This window comes from Cryptomeria japonica, chromosome 1, assembly GCF_030272615.1.
Source record: "Cryptomeria japonica chromosome 1, Sugi_1.0, whole genome shotgun sequence".
Lineage (NCBI taxonomy): Eukaryota > Viridiplantae > Streptophyta > Pinopsida > Cupressales > Cupressaceae > Cryptomeria > Cryptomeria japonica.
The window spans coordinates 602,903,399-602,927,623 of record NC_081405.1 but is presented as its reverse complement, the minus strand read 5'-3'; the positions used below and the strand labels follow the sequence as shown (position 1 = coordinate 602,927,623).

The 24,225-nt window shown below is 35.6% G+C and overlaps 2 protein-coding genes across 2 annotated transcripts; both read left to right on the top strand.

Moving 5' to 3' along the window:
* Positions 1 to 1,395: 1,395 nt before the first annotated feature.
* On the top strand, positions 1,396 to 2,851 carry LOC131858160 (LRR receptor-like serine/threonine-protein kinase FLS2). Its single transcript, XM_059211248.1, has 2 exons — positions 1,396 to 2,076; positions 2,261 to 2,851. The coding sequence occupies exons 1-2, from the start codon at positions 1,396 to 1,398 to the stop codon at positions 2,849 to 2,851; spliced, it is 1,272 nt and encodes a 423-aa protein (XP_059067231.1).
* Positions 2,852 to 3,196: 345 nt separating this feature from the next.
* LOC131048117 (putative leucine-rich repeat receptor-like serine/threonine-protein kinase At2g24130) lies at positions 3,197 to 5,337 on the top strand. Its single transcript, XM_059211246.1, has 3 exons — positions 3,197 to 4,087; positions 4,289 to 4,766; positions 4,889 to 5,337. The coding sequence occupies exons 1-3, from the start codon at positions 3,197 to 3,199 to the stop codon at positions 5,335 to 5,337; spliced, it is 1,818 nt and encodes a 605-aa protein (XP_059067229.1).
* Positions 5,338 to 24,225: the final 18,888 nt, after the last annotated feature.

Sequence of the window (24,225 nt, the reverse complement as noted above, 5' to 3'; positions counted from 1 at the left end):
TGAAGATGTGAGGGTTATGAAAATCGAGCATGAGTCAAGAATTGCTAGTCTAGAAAAGAGTATGGAGGAATTAAAAGGAAATCTCAAGGGTCTAGTGGAAATAAGAAAAGAGGCAATCAATAATAGTGTAGAAGGTCTTAAAAAGGTAAACAAGAGAATTGTTGTTCAGAAAGTCCAGCCGCTCAGTAGTGTGCCACCTTCAATTGCCAGGTCGAAAAAGAAGAATTTGGAGATAAATTCACAAGTAATGGCTATGCAGGTTTCATGTGGACCATCTACTAGGATTAGAAGCAGGAACTAGGAGAGGTGCGCCATGAGATTCATCATGGAGGAGCTCAAAGAAATAAATAAGAAAGTAATCCAGAAAAATACTAAGCTCATGCAAGCTCTTGGTTAGTCCTTTGTTAGTGTTGTTTGGTTGTTCAGCTCAGGTCTCTTTGTTTCTTTTTGAGTGTTGAGGGGTGTTTCCCCTGTTTTTGTTGCCGTTTGGTTATTGTTTGTACTGTAGTTCACTTTTGGTTTATTTTTCTATTGTTTGGATTTGGGTTTCGGTTCCCTGTAAAACTCGTTTTATCTTAATCAAAAACATAATTTCACTATATGTTTTATCCTATTTTTCAACAATTTGATCTTAAGATTCTAGAGATCCATTTTCTACCATATCCCAAACATCTTTTAAACAAAACAATTTTTTTTTTTTTATTATCCAAATATTATAATTCTTACATGTCAAAAATGAGATGTTGAGACTAACTCCCTACAAGCTCCTTTATGCATAATGCTTGGACAGTAATTCTTCTTTTTTTTTTCAACAACTATTTTCCTTGATCTCTTTTGCATCTCTATGATATCGCCATATAGAAATAGAAGCAAAACACAAATTTTCTAAAAAAAAATCCTCCTCCATTCAACTAGTAAAATGCTTACAAATTATTTCAGTATATAGAGGTTTCCAATTAAATAGAATCTAAGAAAAAAAAATCATTGCCCAATTAATTTAATCTAGAAAATGAACTATTATCATGCAAAATATTATTTAACGTATTTCCTGCTACTTTTTAAACTAAAAACATAGAAATGAATACTTAATTCTATTATTTTATTCCAACGGCATTTTGGTGCATGATTGGTGGTCACTTTGTAGACTTTTGGGATTTTTAGGAATAATTTAATTTAAATAATTGCTATTGGAAACGATAAAGAACTTAACTTTTAGCCAAATATCATACTTTTTCTTCCAAGAGTCCCCACAATTAAATCCAGTGGAAGTTCTCCTATCTTTCATACTTCTCTTTCACTTGTAGAGAGTAATTTTTTATATTTCCCTAAAGTAATACATTCCTCCGCCAACTGCAAAAGCAGAATAGTGCGTTTGCATTCGCACTATCAGACATGATGACGAGATTGCAAGAGCGAGTGAACTGTAAAGGTTGGTTCATCTTCTTCCTCCTCTGCTTTTGTTTTGTGTTGTCTGCATTTTCATTCCATGATTTCCTAAACCAGAAGCAGATTGACGCACAAGCTTTGTTACAGTTAAAAATGTCTGTGAAAATAGATCCAACTTTTTCTCTATCTAATTGGGTAGCTAGAAATAATGTTTGCAACTGGACTGGAATAACCTGTGATTACAAAGATCGCGTTGTGAGTGTGGTTCTCAAATACAAGGCACTGAGTGGCCGGATTCCCCCTCATATGGGCAACATCTCTTTTCTCACAACTCTCGACCTCTCTAATAATTATTTGTATGGCTCCATTCCCCACCACTTTGGCAAATTAGAGAAGCTGCAGTACCTTAACTTGCAGGGAAATCACTTGCAAGGTTCAATTCCACCTACTTTGCACGCATGCACAAATCTGCTGCAACTCAGTTTAAAACACAATTTCTTGAGTGGAAGCATACCGGTAGAGCTGAGTTCGTTGCACAATTTGGAAAGACTCATGCTTGGTACAAATAATTTGACAGGTGTCATCCCACAAGAGTTGGCAAATTGTTCTGCGCTCAAAACCATACATTTTGGTTGGAACCTTCTAACCGAGCGGATCCCTTCTAAACTCCGTGCTCTCAGGGATTTAAGAGTACTGATACTGAGAAGAAATTGGCTATCGGGAGAAATTCCCAAGTCTCTATAAGTAACTGTACAAGATTGCGGTACTTGTCGCTGAGGGAGAATATGCTTGAGGGACCGATTCCATCTGACATTTTCACAACATTGTCCAGATTAAAACATCTGACTCTGCGTTTCAAAAAACTCAATGGTAGCATCACAGAAGAGATTGGCCAATTACGGCAACGAGGAAGCTTGAGTTGGGGAACAATACCCTTACCGGTGGCATTCCCAAGGCGCTGGGAAACTGTTCTTCTCTGGAGATATTGAATTTATATTCGAATTCTTTTTATGGCTACATTCCAGCAGAATTGGGTTCACTTAGGCTAGTGCAGATACTACAGTTGGATGAAAATAGCCTTGGAGGATCAATTCCATCTTCTCTCATGAACTGCACCGAATTGAAATACTTGAGTCTAGGGCACAACAGACTTGTAGGAACAATTACAGAAAATATAGGCTATAACCTGCCCAAATTAGAAGTGATTTTCCTGGGCCAAAATAATCTAAACGGCAGCCTCCCAAAATCTATAGGAAATTGCTCGGCGCTCTACATTCTTTCAACAAAAGATAACAATTTGAGTGGAGTGATACCCCGAGAGTTGGAGATGCTGAGTCTTCTGCAAGTTCTTGTTCTAGGTAGTAACCACTACAAGGGAGATGTTCTACCTCTTCTCTTAAACTGTACGCAACTACGGGCTCTTGGTCTGGAAGTGAACAGATTCGAGGGCTCCATTCCAGTGTAGATCGGCCTCGAGTTAACTAACTTGCAAGTTCTTACTGCGGGAGGAAATCTATTCACCAGAGGAATCCCAAAGTCTTTGGGAAATTGTTCTCGGCTCTCAGGTCTTGATTTCTCTGGCAATCGGCTAAGTGGTGTCGTGCCTCAAGAATTGGGAATGCTAACTGCCCTGGAGGCTGGAGATACTGTCTCTACGCACAAATAATTTGTCAAGTGGAAGCTCCACCAAAACATCTGTTTTGGATATCCTTACCAACTGCTCCAATCTCAGACTTCTCAAACTCTCTGAAAACAATTTCGGTGGCACTTTGTCAAGGGGCATAGGAAAACTCTCTCCCGGCCTATCAAAATGTACTTGAGTAGCAAAAATATAATTGGCAATATACCGGAAGAAATTGGCAACCTTACTGCGTTGACCATTCTTTATCTCAGCAATAAGAATATAATTGGCAAAATTCCCAAAGCACTAAGCTGTCTGCAGAATCTACAATTGTTGGACTTGAGATTCAACAAATTTCAAGGCAGCGTTCCACCCAAGTTTAGCAAGCTGGTAAACTTAGAAAATCTATCCCTTGGTCGAAATAATATATCTGGAGAAATTCCTTCTTCAATGGGCAGTCTCCAACAGCTGAGGAAACTGGACATTAGTAGTAATGAGCTAACAGGAAGGATACCAGCTGCCATTGGACAATGTTTCCGCCTGGAAATGGTTGATCTCTCACACAACAGGCTTATCGGAAGTATCCCTATGGAGATCACAAGCTTTCATTCACTGGCCTTCTACCTCAATTTTTCGCACAATTCACTGACCGGAAGATTGCCTTCATTGGGTGTAATGCACCATATTCAAGCCATAGATATCTCTGCTAATAAACTCTCACGACCCATCCCTGCAGATATTGGGAGTTGCGTGGGACTGCAATATCTGAACCTGACCAGAAACAAGTTGAATGGAAGAGTGCCCACATCAATAGGACAGCTCAAAAGCCTTGAGATCGTTGACTTATCCTTCAATAAACTGTCAGGACCAGTGCCACCCTCAATTGCAAATCTCACTATGCTCCGCTTTCTGAATTTTTCCTACAACGACTTGAATGGATCAGTTCCCAATCAAGGAGCTTTCAGAAATCTAAGCGCGACATCATTTTTGAGAAATCCTAGCTTATGCGCAGCCTCGGGCTGGTTGAATTTACCAAATTGCACTTCTGCGGAGATCCGTTCAAATGGATTTAACATGAAGGTTTTCATGATTGTTTCAATCGGCACATTTTTGTTATTGTGTTGCATTTTCGGCGCATTCTACATCTTCTTCAGAAAGATCAAAAGATCGCCATTCAAAAATAATTTATTTAGAAGAGGTTTCATGCAAATTTCTAGCCAGCAGCTTCGCAGAGCAACAGAAAGATTTAATGCCGCTAATTTGCTAGGGGCGGGTAGATAGGGATCTGTTTACCGAGGACTGCTATCTGATAGCACAGTCGTAGCTGTTAAGGTATTCGATCAAGACCCTCAAAATTCATACAAGAATTTCTACAGAGAGTGCAGAATACTGAGAAAAATTGGACACCGGAATCTGGTCAAAGTCTTGTCCTGTTGCTCAACACCAGAATTCAGGGCTCTGGTACTCCAGTTCATGTCAAAGGGAAGCCTCGAACGACAGCTGCACCAGGATTGCAGATTGAGTTTAAAAATGAGACTGAACATCGCACTGGATGTGGCACGCGCGATGGCATATTTACACCATGATTGTTCTCCTTCTGTTGTTCACTGTGACTTGAAACCCTCAAATATTTTAATAGATGAGAACATGACAGCCCATGTGGCTGATTTTGGGATTGCCCGTCTAATGCCTTCCACTGATTCTGCAAGCAGAAGCAGCACATCTAGGCTGAAGGGAACAGTAGGCTATCTTGCCCTGGGTAAATTTTTGAGCAACATTTTAGTCCAAACCTGTCTTAGATTTTTTTATGCGTATCTTTACTTTTTCCACTTTATGAATGTCTGGTTAATAAGATCAATAAAATGCTCTGAACTATTGTAGAATACGGACTGGGTGGACAAGTGACGACCAAGAGCGATGTTTACAGTTTCGGTGTGGTCATCCTTGAAATGGTGACAAGAAAGAGGCCCACCGATGATATGTTCACTCGAAACAAAACTTTGTCCAGTTGGGTGAGAGCAGCATTTCCTGAAGCACTGGAGAAGGTGGTGGACAGAGAAATGGTAGGTGATGAGTTGTGCGTGGAGGGTTCCATCGAATCCACAGAGCAGGGCAGGTGGCTGGTTAGTTTTATTGGGATGGCGTTGCAATGCACGAATTATAGTCCAGGAGAAAGACCAACAATGAGAGAGGTGGAGGGCATACTTGAAAGGATTCTGTATGGCACAGAATATGGCGATTTAGAGGGGCATCCATCAGTGCAGAGTCTATTGACACTAGGCAATGGATTAGGCCATCCAAATAGCAGCACATCATCTTCATCCAGTTAAGTTATTGAAAATCCTTAATCAAAAATCTCCCCTATGATAGATTTTATAAAGGTGTTTTGAAAACTCTCGTAGATGCTAGTAACCAGTTATATATATTTCATTATTATATTTGATAATTGGGATATACACTTTATCTTTACATAGCCAGTTTGTTTTATAATTTGTATTCAGAATCTTAAAACAATATTTATAGTGTTTAGATTTTATTTTTTTAATTAGTATAGACATTTTAAATAATTCAAAAAAAATATCCATTTTACGATAGCTGTCTAATTTATTTTATAAAATTTAATATAGATGTTTTTTATATTCAAATTTATACTTATAGTGAAGGGGTTTCTTATATGAACATTACACGCTGATTTTATAAATCAAGGGCAGGACAATCAAAATAATCCAGACCGTTCTTCTCGCCAGTCTTTTTCAACGATGACAAAAAAGTTCTTTTAAAGATTGATAGCTCTATTTATTTTTGTCCATCAAATCACATTCATTTTTCAGTGGATGGCCTGCACTGCTCATCTTGCTTAGGCCAATAGTTGGAGTATTCAATGTCCAGAGAATGGTATTATGTTGATTTTGATGGAGTTGTCATCTCTACTACCCATGTTTCCATCTGAATTACAGTTTATTTTTCTATTCTTTAATTGGATTTTATTTTATCTATATATGGAATAAGATTAAACTGATGTTTGCAGTGAATGTCCTTCTTCCCTTGTCTACTAAAATACCCAGCCCATGTTGTAATCTATCTTTTGATTAGAAGCCAACCTGCTAAAAAAACATATATGAAGTCATATTTGACTGATAACATACTATTCAGAAACTAAATGTAAGTCCTAAATCTATGGCACCAATTAATAATATTAGACAAACTGTGAATATTTCCATCCTACTACATTCACTCATCCTTGTTAACTTGAATGGATAACAAGTTAACTGACTAGTACAGGCATGAAATCTAAATATGAGATCACAAGTTAGCTAGCTTGCACAGGCATGAAGATAGAAATTTAGGATTCGAAAAAGAGAAATATTCTTGATTTTTTCACACATCCCGATATAGCTCAGGACATCTTGGACAATAATTTTGTTATTTGATTTAAATTCCAACCAATTGATGAATTCCAATAGAGCTCATTCTACCTGTGTCTCAATGTCTCCCTATATTACCCTCTATCTATATCTCTCCCTCTTTCCCATCTTTATCTCCCACTCTCTATCTTCTCCATCTTACCTCCCTCACTCCATCCCTATCTTGTATATATCACTATCTCTACACCCCTATCTCCCTTTCTATTCGCATATATCTCTATCTCTCTTTTTTCTCTTTCCATATATCTCTATCTATCTCCCTCTCCTTCTATATTTATCCATCTACTCTTTATTTGTCTCTCCCTATCTCTATCTCTCAAATTTTGTCTCCCTCTCCCCTTCTCTTTATGTCTTCTTATATCTCTATCTCTTTATCATTATATCTAACCATTTGTATCTCGCTATCTCTCCCACTCTCTTCCTTTATATCTCTTTATCTCTCCCTATATATCTCCTTGTCTCTCTATCTTTATCTATTCCTACATCTCCCTCTATCTCTCTTTTTATTTCTCTCCTTAATGGTGAAACAGTACAAGAAGGATTGAGTCAAAGGATAAAAAATTTAAATACTAAACCAATACCACGAGGTGAATTGACTTAAGTCTAAAGATCCCCTAAAGTATTTATGTTCGGCTTGGTTGGGTTTCATTGTCCTTCACCCCCTATATTATTTATATAAAATACTAATAAATGATTATTATATTTGTATCTAGCATAGTTTTTATTATTCTTATTTAGAAAAGAGTAGCATCAAAAATAATCTTCTTATTTTGTAATTTTTCAAGAAATGTGTTGATTTAGTTGGCTTTTCCTTAGGGTTTGTTAGAATATGTGTTGCAGTCTCTTCCAATTTGCAACTCACAAGATGTTTTGGGTGTCATATAAGTAAAGAATACACTACAAAAACTATCCTTGGTTAATTGTAGTGAATTATTATTTAAGGCACACAAGTTACTTTCATTTCAACTAGGAATTATTTGCATCCACTTTTTATTTTCATTTGTATGATGTGGATGTCTACCACATTTGTGTGCCATCATTAGCTACCTATATAAATTGCATTGCTGAGTAGATTGAGAATACCTTTTCCTTCTTTATGAGCAATAGGAAAATGAAAATTTCACCCAAATTATTCTAATATTATTTATGGAATATGTGAATGATTTCATTTCAATTGGCAAATTTCTTTTAAATCTTAAATTGTATAGATGGTTATTGTCTATATTTTCATGGGTTCCCCCAATGCCTTTTCATATGGGAGCATGTTGTTTCCCTCATATATTTTGTATTCTTAATTAGTTGAAATTATTGGAATGTTATGCCAAATTGTAAATTAGGCCGAAGAAAAATATAAATTGGGATCCTAACATTTTTGTGCCCTTCTTTTTGGCAATTATTGCGTACATGGAGTGGACCAAAATAAATGGGATGTGGCATATTTCTATGGTTCCATGTTCTCTTTGAGATATCGATATTAGGAGACATGTGGATGTAAGTGTTGTTTGGCCTTATGTTGAGTATGTGTTTCTTCCTTATACCTTGCATAGCTCCCAAGGCATGGTCAAAGTAATATAATTAATAGACTTTTGTAAATCACCATGTCTTACCTTGTTTTGTTTTTTATCAATGTGGATTTGGTGAAAGGGTTTTATTATTTCACATCTTATCCTATGTCAAGCTTGTTGTCTTTGACAAATTTTATTTCGAGCACTATGGTTTTGAGTTTTATTAAAAAGAACAAAAAATACAAGCTAACCATTGCTATCAAAATATCTCAAAAATAATATTATCCTATGAGAAGCAATGGTTTTTACATATGCATACACCATTTTGTGCATATACTATTATCATTGTAGTTCATGTTGTTACAATACATTTAGGCATTTAAAAAAAGCCATGTGTCTTGTATATGATTTTAAATTTCACAAACATGTCCACCAAGATACTTCTACCTAAAAGATTTAACAGATACCTAGTTTTGATTCTGCTATGGTAGATGTCCATATCCTATTCTAAATATCTGATTTTATTGCTAATATATTGATAATTCTTTTTATCTAAGATAATACTGATTTATATGTTTTCTTTTAGATGTCAATTATAGCTTAAATTGTTTTTACTTTTTAAACATATTATGGTTTATATCTATTGTAGTTTAATCTACTTCTAATGTTGAAAATGACTAAATCAAAATGCAAAGGAATAGTTGCAAAAAGTTTAAAGAATCATCTATGTACACTTTATTGATTTCTTTTGCTCCAGGATGATGATATAATTGTTGTGTGAGTGAAAATGTGTGCAAATAAAATGATTGAAATATTAAGTTAACAATCTAAGCAAAACACAAATCAATCAAACACTAAAGATAATGATCCTTAAGAAGGGAAATTAGATTAAATAAAAAATAATAATTAAAATACAAACCAATAACCCTTTGATTTGATGGTCCTTTTATTGGATGTGTGCTTGATTTTGAATGTGCTCCATGATGGTTGGATATGAAAAAAACTAGGCTAAATTGGATGCAAAGTGTATGGATGTGACTAATTAAATTAGCATTATAATGGTATGATAGCATGAAAGTGGATGCAAAATGGATGTAAGATGAAGATTCAAAATGGTATTATAATAATATGAAAATTAGAAGTGGGTGGATTGTGAAGGAAAATAAGGGAATTAAATAGGCCAAGATGGGAGAAGAAGAGTCATGAAAAAGAGACACTTGTCCTTGAGAAGGGCAACTGTCATGGATGGAAATGACAAGTGTCCTTCAGAAGTGAAAGTGTCATGGAAAAGAATGAAAATTTTCCTTGAGGACACATGCCTATTTGGGAGAGAGAAACCCAAATAAGAAGGTTCCATTCCAAATATGAAGATATTTCTAAATATCAAGATAATTAGGATATTTCCTCAAATTTTAGGAAATTTCCCCAAATATTAGGAAATTCAAGATATTTCCATTCCAAATATGAAGATATTTCCAAATATCATGATAATTAGGAAATTTCCTCAAATATTAGGAAATTTAAGGTATTTGGGAATGTGCACACATATGGGGAGGGAATGAGGATAAGTTTGACTAAAACCTGTGGAATAACATGTGTCTTTGAGGACACATGCCTATTTGGGAGTGAGACATCCAAATAGGAATCTTCCATTCCAAATATGAACATGTTTATAAATATTGGGATAATTAGGATGTTTTCCCAAATTTTAGTAAATTTCCCCAAATATTAGGAAATTCAAGATATTTTGAAATGTGCAAACATATATGGGGAGGTAAAGAGGATAAGGTTGACTAAAACATATGGTTATCTAGGTGGGTTAGATTTAAAGGAAGGGGTAGATGAGGGTTAAGGTTCAATACCCCTCTAACCCTCACACAAGAAGGCAAGTTTTATGATATTGAACCTACTCTTAATGTAGATTAAGAAAGTAATGAAATGGCAATCAACGTAGATTAGATGCAAAGGAGAGATATCATATCATTGGAGAATGAATGTCATGTTAAAATCCCCTTCCAATGAGTTTAATACGTTAGCTAGGTTGCTTATATGTACATGAGGGTGCTTTAGTTTAATACATTAATATCCTGATTGTGCTTATTAGAAGGTGGTCGGTTATGATAGTATTTTATTGTTATAATGAGTGATTGATAAGTGTGAACTTTATTGTTATGATGATATTTTATTGTTATCTCCTTTGGGAAATGAACTATGTTCTAGGGTAACCCCGTCTATGTTCATTCTTGACTATGATCTTTTGGACTCATGTTGGCTTTAGTTGCATATTGTCTATCGAGGTAGGCATACTCAGTTGATTTATATAAATCTTGTGTATGTATAATGGATTTATTTTTTAGGACTGATTGGTGATATTAGGGTTATGGTTATAATTAGGCTTTCCTGGTGATTTTTATATGTTGAAGGGATAACAATAAAATATTAGGGTATAATGTTTATGGTAACTTGATGATTAGATGTGAGATGAAGTATTATGGTTATGATGTTTTATGCTCATGAGGACTTATGATGTTGTTAGGGTTTTATGTTATAACCCCTTGTTGGCTATATTTTAGATGATGTTCTATGTCTATGATGGTTTATGATGTACTAACATATGTTCGGATGATTATATTTGAGGAATGTTTGCATGATTACTAATCCAATTGGTAAGATATATGGCTATGTTTGTGTCCAGGTGTTTTATGTTTTGTTCTGATGCAAGTACCAAGCATCGACTCCGCCTAGCTTCACAGGTCTGAGCATACCTAACAATCCTCCATGGTGGTAATGGAGATAGTACATGAGGCCCAAGTTTTCCTAGCCCTAACCTATGTCCTGTGTTAGGACATTTATCTTTGTTCATGTGTTTACCCATGCGAATTGCCACATAGACAATATTCGATTCCCTTCATCAGTGGTTATGAGTATGAGTTGGGTGTTGTGTTCCCCTAATTTATTTCATGTGTCCTTCTTTAAGTGACTTATGTGGTGTTGGATATTTATGTTCTATTGTTATGTTATTGTTAGTAATTTTAATGATTATTATCCTTTTTACATAATTATTTTTCCTATGGATTATGTTTAAGATATTTAATGTGTTTTGTGCTTTAATTAGTGATCTTATGTTATGGTATGTTATCATGAGTTTATTTATCTCCTATGTTTTATTTATTTCATATGTTTCATTTTCCCCTTTATGATTTATTCCTTATTTTTATTTAATTTCTTGTGTTGAGAGGGAAATCAACTATTGTTGAGAATTGAAGGGTTTCCTTTTTATTATTTCCTTTATTGTGACTTTTGGTTTTCGAAAGGGGAGTTATGAGTCTTTTTATTCTCTTAGGTTGAGTTTGGAAGAGATTCTTGATGGGGAGTTATTGATGGAAATTTTGGGCAAGGAATTTTTTTGCTTGGAGAAGAATTTAGGGGAAGATTGAATTATGTTTTCGAATTGCTAGTTATGTGAGATTGTTGAAGAGATTTTGGAGGATAGTCGAAGATTCTTTTGGTTATTTTCTAGAGTTTTTTTGGCTGACTTTGGCTTCATGATAATTGAAATTATTGCTGGAATTATTTGGGGTTTTAGAGAAGGTTGGTTGGATAAATCTTGATTGAATTGTTTAGAGATTTTGAAACCTAATTGGTATAGAATTTCGGAATCAATTTGGCTTTGTTTGCTAGAGTTTTGTTTGTGGATTTTTTATGGATTTTGTTGGCTTTAGAGTTGATTTTGGTTGGAGATTTAATTTCAATTTTCAAATCCTTCTTCTTATTCCATTTTTCTTCAAAGTTGAGGTAAGGTTTCTTTGTTACGCTTTCGTTTTTTTTAGAAAATCTTCTTCTTATTTCAAGAATAGTTGTATGGGTTTTGTTGTGTTGCATCTTGATGATATGTTTCAGGTTTATGTTGATTTTATTTGTTTTTATTTAGATTATATTCTTTTATTTCTATTTGGGATTCAAAAAGAGTCATTTTGTGGTGTTTTGGGTGAATCGGGTGGCATAGATTTATCACGATTTTGTGGGTTGGTAGATTTTTTCTTTGTATATGAAAATTATATTATTTTCTGATGCATTAGATTATATTTAAGACATGATATTTTGTGGTTTAATTCCTGAAAATACATTATAAGGGTGTTCTTTAAGATTACATTCATTTTGGTGTCTCTTTGCACAAGACTAGTTGTCTAGTTTTGATGTTTTACTTTAGTTTTCACAAGTTTATTTGTGAATTCATTTTCAGATCTGAAATAAGTAATTTATATAATGTTGAGGGAAGAATAGGATCAGAAATAAATACTTAATTTCTATTAGAGACCTTTTGGTTGTTGTCATACTTGTTTGGTTGTGCTCTTTGAATGTGTAGCATCGTAAATTGTACACCCTTAACTAGGATTGTCCAATTCCATGGTTAGGTTTGCACCCACCTTAGTGTGTCCCATTTCATTTTGAATTTACAAGGTTTCTTTAATTATTTAATTATTAATTTAATTAAATCTTAAGGCATCTCTCATCAATTCACATAATATAAAATTGGGCCCTTAACCCTAAGCCTACCCCTTTTATTTTATTTTTTAATTAATCCCAATAAAGTCCTAATTTCAATCTTCAAAGGACATTTTCGCATATGTAAACACCTTGGATTGACCTAACATGTTGTATTTGACTTTATAATCACGATATCTTGTATCCCTAGAATGTAATGTCCACCAAAATACCCTAGAGAAATATACTAACTATAATGCTAATAGAGACAATTTAAAAAAACAAACATCTACCAATGCAACACATTCAACTAACTACTCATATGCATTTAACATCCAATTATAAGATATACACATATCCATCACAAACATAATCATTTATACACAATACGCAAACAAAAATAAACACAACTCAACATTTAACAATCTTCCCTAGGGCATCTCAACGCCATTACTTACAACATCACAATTGCTACCATAATCTAATGCATTCTAACTCGGATAACATTTCTCTTTCATGCATACATAAAGTACCTTCACTATTCTAACTATAATGAATACATCCATTAATAATGCAAATCCTATTAAGCCCCCTAAGGTTCATTTTAAACCACCAATTCTAAATATTCATAATACCCATACAACATTCATTGACATTATCAATTTCCCATTCTAGTATCATCTACCATGCTATTTTCCATCCCTAACCATAATAAAAATGCACCTTTAATAGATCCATTTACATTATTTTCATTAATTACCATAGGCATTTACATAACACTAAATGCATATCAATATAGCCAATTCCATTATTTAACAATATCCAAGATACAATAAGATATAACATTACATCCTCTTACAAGTATTATAATCATGATCTAATACATTAACCATTTTACATCAACCTTGCATCAAGGAGCATATCTCTCATCTACGAATACATTTACATCATGAATTATACACATACATATGCCATATGAATCATATACATCAATATAATATGAGTATCCATCGATAAGTTGAAGCGATAAAGGAATCCATATCCATGCACAAGAGCACCCAATGAAGATCATCCCAATGGAAGAAGGCATCAAACCACCCAACCATGTGGAACCATAAGGAACCATCCCTCGTGCCAGAAGATGACACAAGATCCCACACACACTCTAGATCTAGATTGACACCTAACAACCAAAAGATACAATCATGACCATATAAAAAAAGCTAACTCAAAGAGAAAGACATGAACACAAAACCTCTAGAGGCAACATGTCAAATCAAAGCTCAAGGTGCTAGGACCTACATGTCGAGAAAGAGTGTCATCATATGCAACATAATGGAACCTGGGCATCTATCTCGGCATCCAAGATGCTCATGTAGAGCCATCTCGACCTTGAAGGAGTAAGGAAGATTATCTTACTTGGGTCATGAAAGCCTTCCCAATCCTATCCTGAATTAGCACCCTTGGGCAAGGCAATGGGGCCACCAACCATTTCCTATCTTTGTTAAGATGAACTATACTACCCAACCCTAATAGAATTAATTAAATAAATTATCAGTTGATTACAAGGTAAACTCTCAATGAGGTATTCTAGTGGTCCATACCTTCGGTTACCTGGTTGTCTATTCCTTGCAACCCTAGTCACTCACTTGAAAGCCTACTCCCCCTAGCATGCACCTAGACCTTAGGGTGACAAACATACACAACATGATATAACATGACCAAGGGCTCTCAATAACACATGACCTGGTAATCCAAGGTTCTTAATCAGGGTAAGTGCAAAAAGATGGTGGTTAGAAAAGTGGACACCACCCAAAAAAAAAATGGAAAAACAAGCAGTGCATATGCGGTTCTAAAATTTGAATTCACCGCATAAGCGCTTAGGTTTGTTGTTCTCGATCCTAGAGAAGGTAGCGCGTACGCACTGCTGTACGCCCTACTTATAGGAAAATGAGCGCATACACGCTAATAATCTCAAGATAACTGCCTACGCGGTGCCTGTCAAAAAAAGTTTTTAAAAAAAATTGGGTCTTATTTTCCCTTGAATAGTGTGTTTTTTCTTCATTTTCTCTCCTAAACCGTGAGCGGGGTGCTAGATTTCTCCTCCAGACTATGCATCAAGGTTAGTTTTTGTTTATTTTTGTCTTTCTTTACCGTTTATTCAATTTGTTTTACATTTTGAATTTAATTTCACTAATTTTGATTAGGTTTTTTCATTTTTTGTTTCAAAAACCAGATTATTCTAATCCACAACAAGGACAACCAAATGCACCTGCTAAAAACCCACAAGATACACCACCAATTCCTCCTTTTGATCGCACACCTAAAACACAAGAGCAATTAATTAATCAATTAGGACAAAATACGTCTAAAATCAATAGACTGATTGTTAAATTGAAAACATCTGAACTTGAGCATCATCAATCCCTTGCCACTAGCCTAGAAACATTATCTAGTGGTGCCATAGCTATTTCTACACAAATTATTAAATGGGGAAGCTTTAGGGATAAGTGTCGTCAATTCTATGCCAATGGGCTATCATACGAGGGAGTAAAAAACAAAAATATTAGTAAACAATAAATATGTGCCCTTTTCGTTGATCCCAAAATTGGTCAGTCATTACCTCTTAATGCAAAGAGGTTTCCCATATATTGGTGTACCAATGTGCGGATGAAGGATCTTTTTTGGCAGAGGTGGTGGATGGTCTTTGATGATCCACCTTGTAATAATTATGAGGTGCCATTATATTTTTTTAGAAAAGTATATTGTGAGTTTGTGCTCAATATGCGCCCAAACTATTTTGACATGAGAGAGTTCCATGGTAGAGGTGGTGGCTCTGCCCAAGATATACCTAGAGCCCATAGGCGATTACCCGCAGAGAGTTGCTGCCCCCTAGCACCCAAACCCAAGGTACATCAGGTTGTCCCAGTAGAGCCAAAAGAGTCGAAGGAGCTATAGACTCTTCAGGCGGCCACAACATTGACTGGTGACATCATCTAGCATGGGACGTTGTTAGAACACCCTATTTTATTGGATGATGAGCCATTAGTTTCTCCAAGTGGTGACAAAGAGCCCATCTAGCATATGTGTGTCAGTTGCTCGAGGATAGATGATGCAGTTGGTGCACATGGATCCTCATCTCATCTATGCACGATTTGCGAGAGTAGATGTCAGGCTCGTACGACTGAGGATTTCGCGCTAACAAATGAGTTGATGGACATGATGTTTGCCCATGAGCGACAAACACAGGTGTGTTGATTTGAATTCATAGCATTTTATTTATCAGTCACTTTAAATTTGTAATTACATAAATAAATTTTCATTTATACATCGATTTAAATTGAGATAAATAATATGCATTTCAAGATACAGCAGTGGTATCCCATACTCCTCCCCCATTTACTATAGCTGCAACTTCGATACCTGAGGTATAAATTTTGTAACATGTTAAAATAGAATAGTACACTTTGAATTCAAAAAAATACAAGATATACTAACTATCTTTAATGCTTGGTCCAATTTTTGGTTTGTAGGTTTTGACAGGGAACCAAATGTCCCAAATTGATGGCATCACGCTCTTAGCAATCGATTTTGGCCTACAAGGCTATACGGTATCATATTTTGTACAACCCTTTTTATGTTTTGTTTTGATGGAATATGCAAGTCATTTCATTTTAGATTTTTAAAATTATGTTTAATTTATTATCTGTACTAATATCTCATGTTAATTTTGTTCTTTTAGGGTACCCCTCCATGTCTAGGGCTTGTCCTAAGAAAAAGAATTCCTCAAAGATGCCAAAACGTGGGAAGAAGGTAATTGAACACATTTTTAGTTGTACAATTGTTTGAAAATGTTGAAATCAAGTATTAGTTGGGGTTTGTAGATTGATTAGTGTTTTTTGTCTACTTTACATGTACAGCGGCCATTGAACTATGTGGATTTATTGAATGCACCTTATTCGCCTGTGGATCAAGAGAGGGCGGAGGTATGTATCTCTACTTTATTTTCTTGATTTCATGATTATATGCACGCGTACATGTGAACTTGTGATATATTATAATCTTATAATTTTTTCATACAGGAAATATCCATACCTATTTCATCAATCGCGAACCCTCCTCCATGCACTAGAGAAGCATCTCAGGATCCGGTATACTTTTGTTTGATATTTAAAATTCATTATTTTTAACCTACAATACTTGTCATTATATTAATTGCATTTAATCTTTGAACATTTTTTGTATAGGTAATAGCAACAGTTTCTCCATCGATGGTGAGCCATCCTCAGTCCATTGGAGAAGCATCTCAGGCACAGGTACGTCATTGTTCTCTATATTATAGCTTTTAAGTGTTTTTGATATATTTATGTTAGTACATTGTATTAATTGTACATTTAATCTACAATAGACCCCTTCATGGTACGGCCATAACGTGGATCCATTTAAGTATGTCTTCAAGAAAACTCCTAAGAGTGACAAGGAGAGGAGAGTGAAGACATTAGCTCCTAGATTAGCCGATGAGGTAATCTACATTTCAATTGCAAAGGAATTATAGTAAATGCATAGTTATGTTTTTAATTATGAACTATTTTCTACAAAAGAATTCTAACTTGGCTTTTGAATTGTGGTTTTGTAGCCATCTACAGAGCCGCATACTGCATTGAAGAGGCTTGATTTTGATGATCCACCACAAGTTTAGGATCATAGAGTGTTAGTTTTGGTCATAGAATGACCAATACATGTAGATATATTCTACATTTTTATTGTATATCAATTTGGACATGGCATATGCCATATTTTTTGTAATACTTGTATTGACTAGGCAAACATGCCTTATATATATATATATATATATATATATATATATATATATATATATATATATATATATATATATATATATATATATATATATATATATATATATATATATGTCGATATTCGATCCAATAAATGTGTAATGAGTTCATTATTTTGTATTCATTGTATTTTGTGGTTGTCCTTTTATAAATTTAATTGATCATTTGCCTATGTAATCAACAATATGAATATAAACAATAAAAATATATGATATAAAACATTGCAATCATGGAATATGATTTGATTAAATTTCTAAAATGTTGAATTAACCCTACAAAACTCCTTGTATTCAATTCATTATTGTGTATTCGTTGTATTTAGTGGCTGCCCTTTTATAAATTTAAATGAATATTTTCATATGTAATCAACAATATGAATATAAACAACAATATGTGTTTGGTGCGAGAGCACCCTCACACTCACAATGGTCAAATTTTGTTCATTGTATGCACAAATCAACGTCATGAGAGTGTCTGAGTGGGAATTTTTACGCTAGGCATGCCCCTATCATTCATCCTAAAGTGTCAGAATGTTGAGAGTCATACCATACCAGTGCAATCTCTCAAGTGCCCTGAGCAAAAAATTGTCAAAATTTGATGGACTATTTCTTCAAATATAAGACACATATGGTCGATCCGTCTGAACCTGTGGGGTTTCGTGAGGCTCCTCTACAATGACCTAGAGTGGTTTTTGATAAATCAGAGCCATTTTCAATTGGTAGCAGTTTTTCGTCTATTGAAAAAACCGTTAGTTGCAAGTAATGCAAAGTTGCAAGATTGGCTATAATTGATTTCGTTTGTCGTGTTCACAAACTGACATCATGAGTGTGTCCAGGTGGGTAGGTTTATTCTAGGAATTCCCCTATCATGCATCCCAAAGCGCCAGAACGTCAAGAGTCATACTGTACAGGGGTGATCTCTCAAGTGCCTTGAGTCCAAAAAATTGTCAAAATTTGACGGAATGTTTCTTCAAATCCAGGACACATATGGTTGATCCATTTGAACTAGTGGGATCACATGAGGCTCCTCTACAATGGCCTATCTTGGTTTTTGATGACTCGGAGCCATTTTCAATTGGTAGTATTTTTTCTCCTACTGCAAAAACCGTTAGTTGCATGCAATGCAAAGTTGCAAGATTGGCTAGAATTGATTTGGTTAGTCGTGTGCACAAACCGATGTCATGAGTGTGTCTGGGTGGTTAGTTTTATGCTAGGAATTCCTCTGTCATGCACCCCAAAGCATCGGAACGTCAAGAGTCATACTGTACCAGGGCAATCTTTGAAGTGCCCTATGTCCAAAAAATTGTCAAAATTTGACAGACTATTTCTTCAAATCCAGGACACATATGGTCAATTTGTTTGAACCCATGGGATCGCGTGAGGCTCCTCTATAATGTCCTATCTCATTTTTTTATGACTCGGAGCCATTTTCAATTGGTAGCATTTTTTCGCCTGCTGCAAAAACCATCAGTTGCATGCAATGCAAAGTAGCAAGATTGGCTAGAATTGATTCGGTTCATCGTGTGCACAAACTGATGTCACGAGAACATCTGGGTGGACAGGTTTACACTAGGCATGTCTCTTTTGTGCATCCCAAAGCATCAGAACATCGAGAGTCATACCGTACTGAGGCGATATCTTAAGTGCCATGAGTCCAAAAAATTGTCAAAATTTGACAAACTTTTTCTGCCAATCCAAGACACATATGGTCAATCCGTTTGAACCCATGGGGTTGCATGAGGCTCCTCTACAATGGCCTATCTTTTTTTTGGTAAATCGGAGCCATTTTCAATTGGTAGCATTTTTTGCCTGTTGCAAAAGTCGTCAGTTGCATGCAATGCAAAGTTGCAGGATTGGCTAGAATTGATTTGGTTCATCGTGTGCACAAATCGATGTCACAAGCTCATCTGGGTGGGAATTTTTATGTTAGGAATTCCCTTGTCATGCATCCCAAAGCATCAGAACGTCGAGATTCATACCCAACCGACATAATTTAGAACTTGCTTGACAACGTTTTTGACAATGTTTTTGACAACAATGACAATTTTTGCTCAAATTGTATCTAGTCTCAATCTATGACCCCTATGACCCGATGATTACTGAAATAATTCTCCATTATTATACAAGAATCAAGAATGCTCATGATTGACTAGGGACACATCACATATACTCAAAACATTGTCACAAAACATTGACACACAAAATAGCCATAAAATATTGTCACATATTATTCAAAAAATTGCCTCTAAATATGGTCAAATCAGCTCTTGGCTATTTGATTATACAAAAAAATTTCTTACAAATCATCTCATGGGCTTTTATACAAAATTTGGCATTACAATATGTGTGATTCAACTCATCGCCATTTTAATATACAAATCATCTCATGGGCTTTTATACAAAATTTGGCATTACAATATGTGTGATTCAGCTCATCGCCATTTTAATATACAAAATTTGGCATGTACATATGTACAAATCAGCTCATTGCCATTTAAATATACAAAAGTATGCCCCTAAACATGTAAAAATAAGCTCATGGGCATTTATATATACAAAAAATGAATATAGAACAATTCATCGATGATTTATACAAAATTCACAAAATTATTCTAATATGAACCGTAGAATAAATCATGTGAGCCTTCAGAATCATCTCTAACCCATATTGTGTCAAGTATTGCCTTGTGGTCAAATTCACGAGCTTTCCATAAAATCTTGTTATGAGGTCTACCACGATACTTAATCAAATGAATATTTGTTGCAACAACAAGGTTAGAGAAATGAAGAACATGTATGTATGTTTCAAAGTCCTCGAACAACCAAACATCAGAATTATTGATAGGGTATCTCCGAAGTCATGTTCCTGTCACGACAACAGACCCTATTGGATACTCAATACCCTCTTCATCAATGATTGTGGTTGTCAATTTTCTTTTTGGCTCAACACAATGACACAAATAGTAATTTGTTCCTTCTTCATTGTTCTCTTCTGCAACAACTGCATACACATGACCTGCATTTTATAAAGTGTTAATTAATACCAAAAATAAAGTATGATGTACAACAAAATGAACCAAAAAGAACACTTGCAAAAAAATTAACTCAAAAAATCACCTGAATCCACTAGGTCAGATACATGGTCAAAATCCACTGATGTTTCCATCTAGCTCAATTGTAGTGCTTTGGGAATTTGATATGAATCAATGGGAACCAATGGTCTACAAGACCATTTGTAAACCCACTCTTGTGATTCACATTCTTCCCACAAACAATACATGCATGAAGAGAAAAAACATACCATCTGTCTCATATAAATTACCAGTAAACTTGAATTTGAACTCATAAATGAGTGCATGTCACTCGATCCTTCAACTGTACAACAATCTAGATAGTTTTCAATGTTAGATTCAGTGATCAACCAAAAATATCTATGAACCATTGATGTACCTGGATTACCTGGACCCATCGTAGACTTACACCATCACACAATTGTTTCTGCATCTATCGACTCAGCACCACCTTCGTACTTCAATTCTTCTCTAGCTAGGTCTCTTTTCATACATGCTCCTGCACCATCGTGCTCTCCCTTACCATGTCCAGCCTCAGTGAAATTCCAAAAATGTTGTACACCGCTTGTCATATGCATCCTTGTCAACCAATAAAACATCCTTGCATTCTTGAATTGTGCAGTGCAATTATCTGACCATATTAAGTGCCGGTTGTATCGTATGTTCCTTTCCCTTAAACTATCATAGAAAACTTTAAAGCATCCTTGTACAAACTCTAATGAATGAGTACAATCATCACTTATGTAGAAGTGATACTCTCTTACAACCTTTCTATCCTCCTCTATGCTATCATTTGCATGCATTAATGCTATGTGTATAAAAATAGAAACTTGTGTAGAGTGATAATAGATATATTGCACTTCATTTTGAGGTTGTAGTGTATAATTTTCAGCGAAATCAATGATAGAGACAATGGTTCCAAGAGGAAATGTGTCCTTACATAACTTGAATTGCCCATGTAACCATCGAGCTCTATGTGTATGCATTATGTACTCATAAACTAGTTTCTCTTGAAACATTTTCATAAATTTAGGTACACATATCATTTTTCACTAGCTCACATCTCTTCAAATCTTTTCCATCTTTAACTCCATATGTGACTATCTTGTATTTTCTGAAAGAAACTAGTTTTGTAGCAATTTCATGTGTGCTCTCCAAATGTACGCATCTTGGTAAACGTTGCAAACCACCACATATAGCACAAAAACTTTCCAAACAAGGCATCTTATAATAAATGCAACCATCATGTCTATTACATAGCACACTTGAAATAAATTCTCTTACCGACTTAGGAGGTGCTTGTATATTGCATTCCTACAAAACATCATTAGTGTGCAAAGTAGAACAAATATGATGAAAATATCATAGTGCATGGAAAATTCAATATGCATCCTACAACAACACGTGGTGCGTACATGATTAATCTTAATATAAAAAGGTTTTGTCATTTCAAAAAATCTTTGAGAAATTCTTATTTGAGGAAACTTTTGAAGGAATCTTTCATAAAATTTAGTTTAAGTCATATCCAAATAGTGTTTGGCATGTGGCTCATGACTTTTAGACCCAATTCACCTTCTAACAACATCTCTTTGGTTGGGCGAAACTCTTGTGTTGTCATGCCAAAAATTTTCAATTAATATTCTTAGTGCATCAACAACAACCTTGTCTTTGCATGGTAGTCTACCCGAGAATGCCCAAAGAGAATTATTGTTAGGTTCCTTTATTTTTTCCCACCTCTTTAATGCTTTACTTAATGTTGTTCTACTAATGTTTAATGACTTACTTGTTTTGCTTATCAAATGATCTTTTTTTATTTTCGTTCTCATTATGGTTGATGTAATGACACATCGAGTAGCATTAGAATCTTTAGTACGTGATTTTGAACCAATAGCTTGATATGCATAAAATAGATTTCTCACAATAGTTCTTTCACTATTACTTTCAGATGATCTTAGGCCTATAATTTTCATTGTCTCTCTAAAATTCAAATTTTTAATCATTTGAACAATTAATTGACATCTTGCAGTTTGGTTTAAGTTTACAAAATAGTTTTTCCATATTCTTTTAACCATTCTGCTACAAGTTCATTCATTCATTTTATTGGGCATTGGCTTCAATATATTCTCATCAATGTCAATTAGATACTTTGGTTTCCTACGAATGATTCTAGGAGGTGTTAACATTGGTGCATTATGTACATTCAATTCATCAAATAGAGAAGGTGTATGTTCATCATTTAATTGATTATTCAATGTGGTATCTTCTTCAATTGTATTAGGTTCATATGGTAAATCAAATGTCTCTTCTTCAATTGCATTAGGTGCATTATGTTCATTTGGTAAATCAAATTGAGATGTTGAGGATGACATACCTTCTTCTCCCATTGTTCTTATATCACATAATTTCTTCATACACTACCTTTGTCTTTCCTTTTCAACCTCTCATTGTTCCATTGTTCCTTGCTTGTTCTTTCCCATGGTTGATATCAGTTGTCCTAAATAGAATCATATTACATATATATGTAAACAAAAGTTCATAAACAAACAAATAACCATAAATATTCATCTTATCACTTTTTTTTGGAGTCAAACTATTAAACAATTACAATACTATTGACAAAACTAATAAGAACAACAATTCAATTATTTGAAATCATGCAAAAACAAAAAATTCACTTACTTCTATGTATAAAACAGTGATAGAAGTGCAGACATAGTTCCAGTGGGGCCTTCAATGACCTCAAAAACTTCTTTTGAGGCCATTGAGGCTCTTGGGCAACTAAAACTATGTCTATGTACCATGTACATGCTACATTAATAATTGCATACGCGCTACATTAATAACCGCATACGCGTTGTTAGTCCATAAAATGTTGGCAAGCCCAACGGTTTTTTTTTTCCCATTCGGTACTAATAAGTAGCGTGTACACGCTCCTAAGGCTAAAAAAATTTATCGTAGGTAACGAATAGTGGGCTCAGTACCTCGTACGCACTTACAAGTAATAAGTATCATGTACGCGCTCCTATGTTTTAAAAAAGTTATGGCAAGGCAGTGAACTAATAGGTTCAGTATCCCATACGCGCTATTGGTAGTTGAAAAAATGTGAATGAAAAGGGAGGGAGGGAGAGAGAGAGAGAGAGGGAGAGGGGGGAGAGTAGGGGGGAGGGAGAGAGGGAGAGAAGAGGGGGGAGGGTGGGAGAGAAGAAAGGGTATGGAGGAAGGGAGAGGGAGAGTAGGGGGGAGGGAGGGAGAGGGGAGGGGGGAGGGAAGGAGAGGGGAGGGGGAGGAAGAGAGAGAGAGAGGGAAGGAGGGAGAGGGAGAGAGAAAAGAGGGGAGGAGGGAGAGGAAGAGAGAGAGAGAGAGAGAGAGAGAGAGAGGGAAGGACGAAGAGGGAGAGAGAGAGGGAGGAGGGAAGGTAGAGAGAGAGAGAGAGGGAGAGGGAGGGAGAGAGGGAGAGAAGAGGGGGTATGGAGGAAGGGAGAGGGAGAGTAGGGTGAGGGAGAGAGAAGGAGGGAAGGAGGGAGAGAGAGAGGGGGGGAGGGAGGGAGAGGTAGAGAGAGAGAGAGAGAGAGAGAGAGAGAGAGAGAGAGAGAGAGAGAGAGAGAGAGAGAGAGAGAGAGAGAGAGAAGAGGAGGGAGGGAGGGAGAGAAGAAGGGGAATGGAGAAAGGGAGAGGAAGAGAGAGAGAAAGGGAGAGAGAGGGGGGAGTAGGGGGAGTGAGAGAGAAGGAGGGAAGGAGGGAGAGGGAGAGAGGGAGAGAGATTGAGGGGGGAGGGAGGGAGAGGTAGAGGGAGGGAGGGAGAGAGAGAGAGAGAGAGTGAGTGAGGGAAGGAGGGAGAGGGAGAGAGAAAGAATGGGAGGAGAGAGATGGAGAG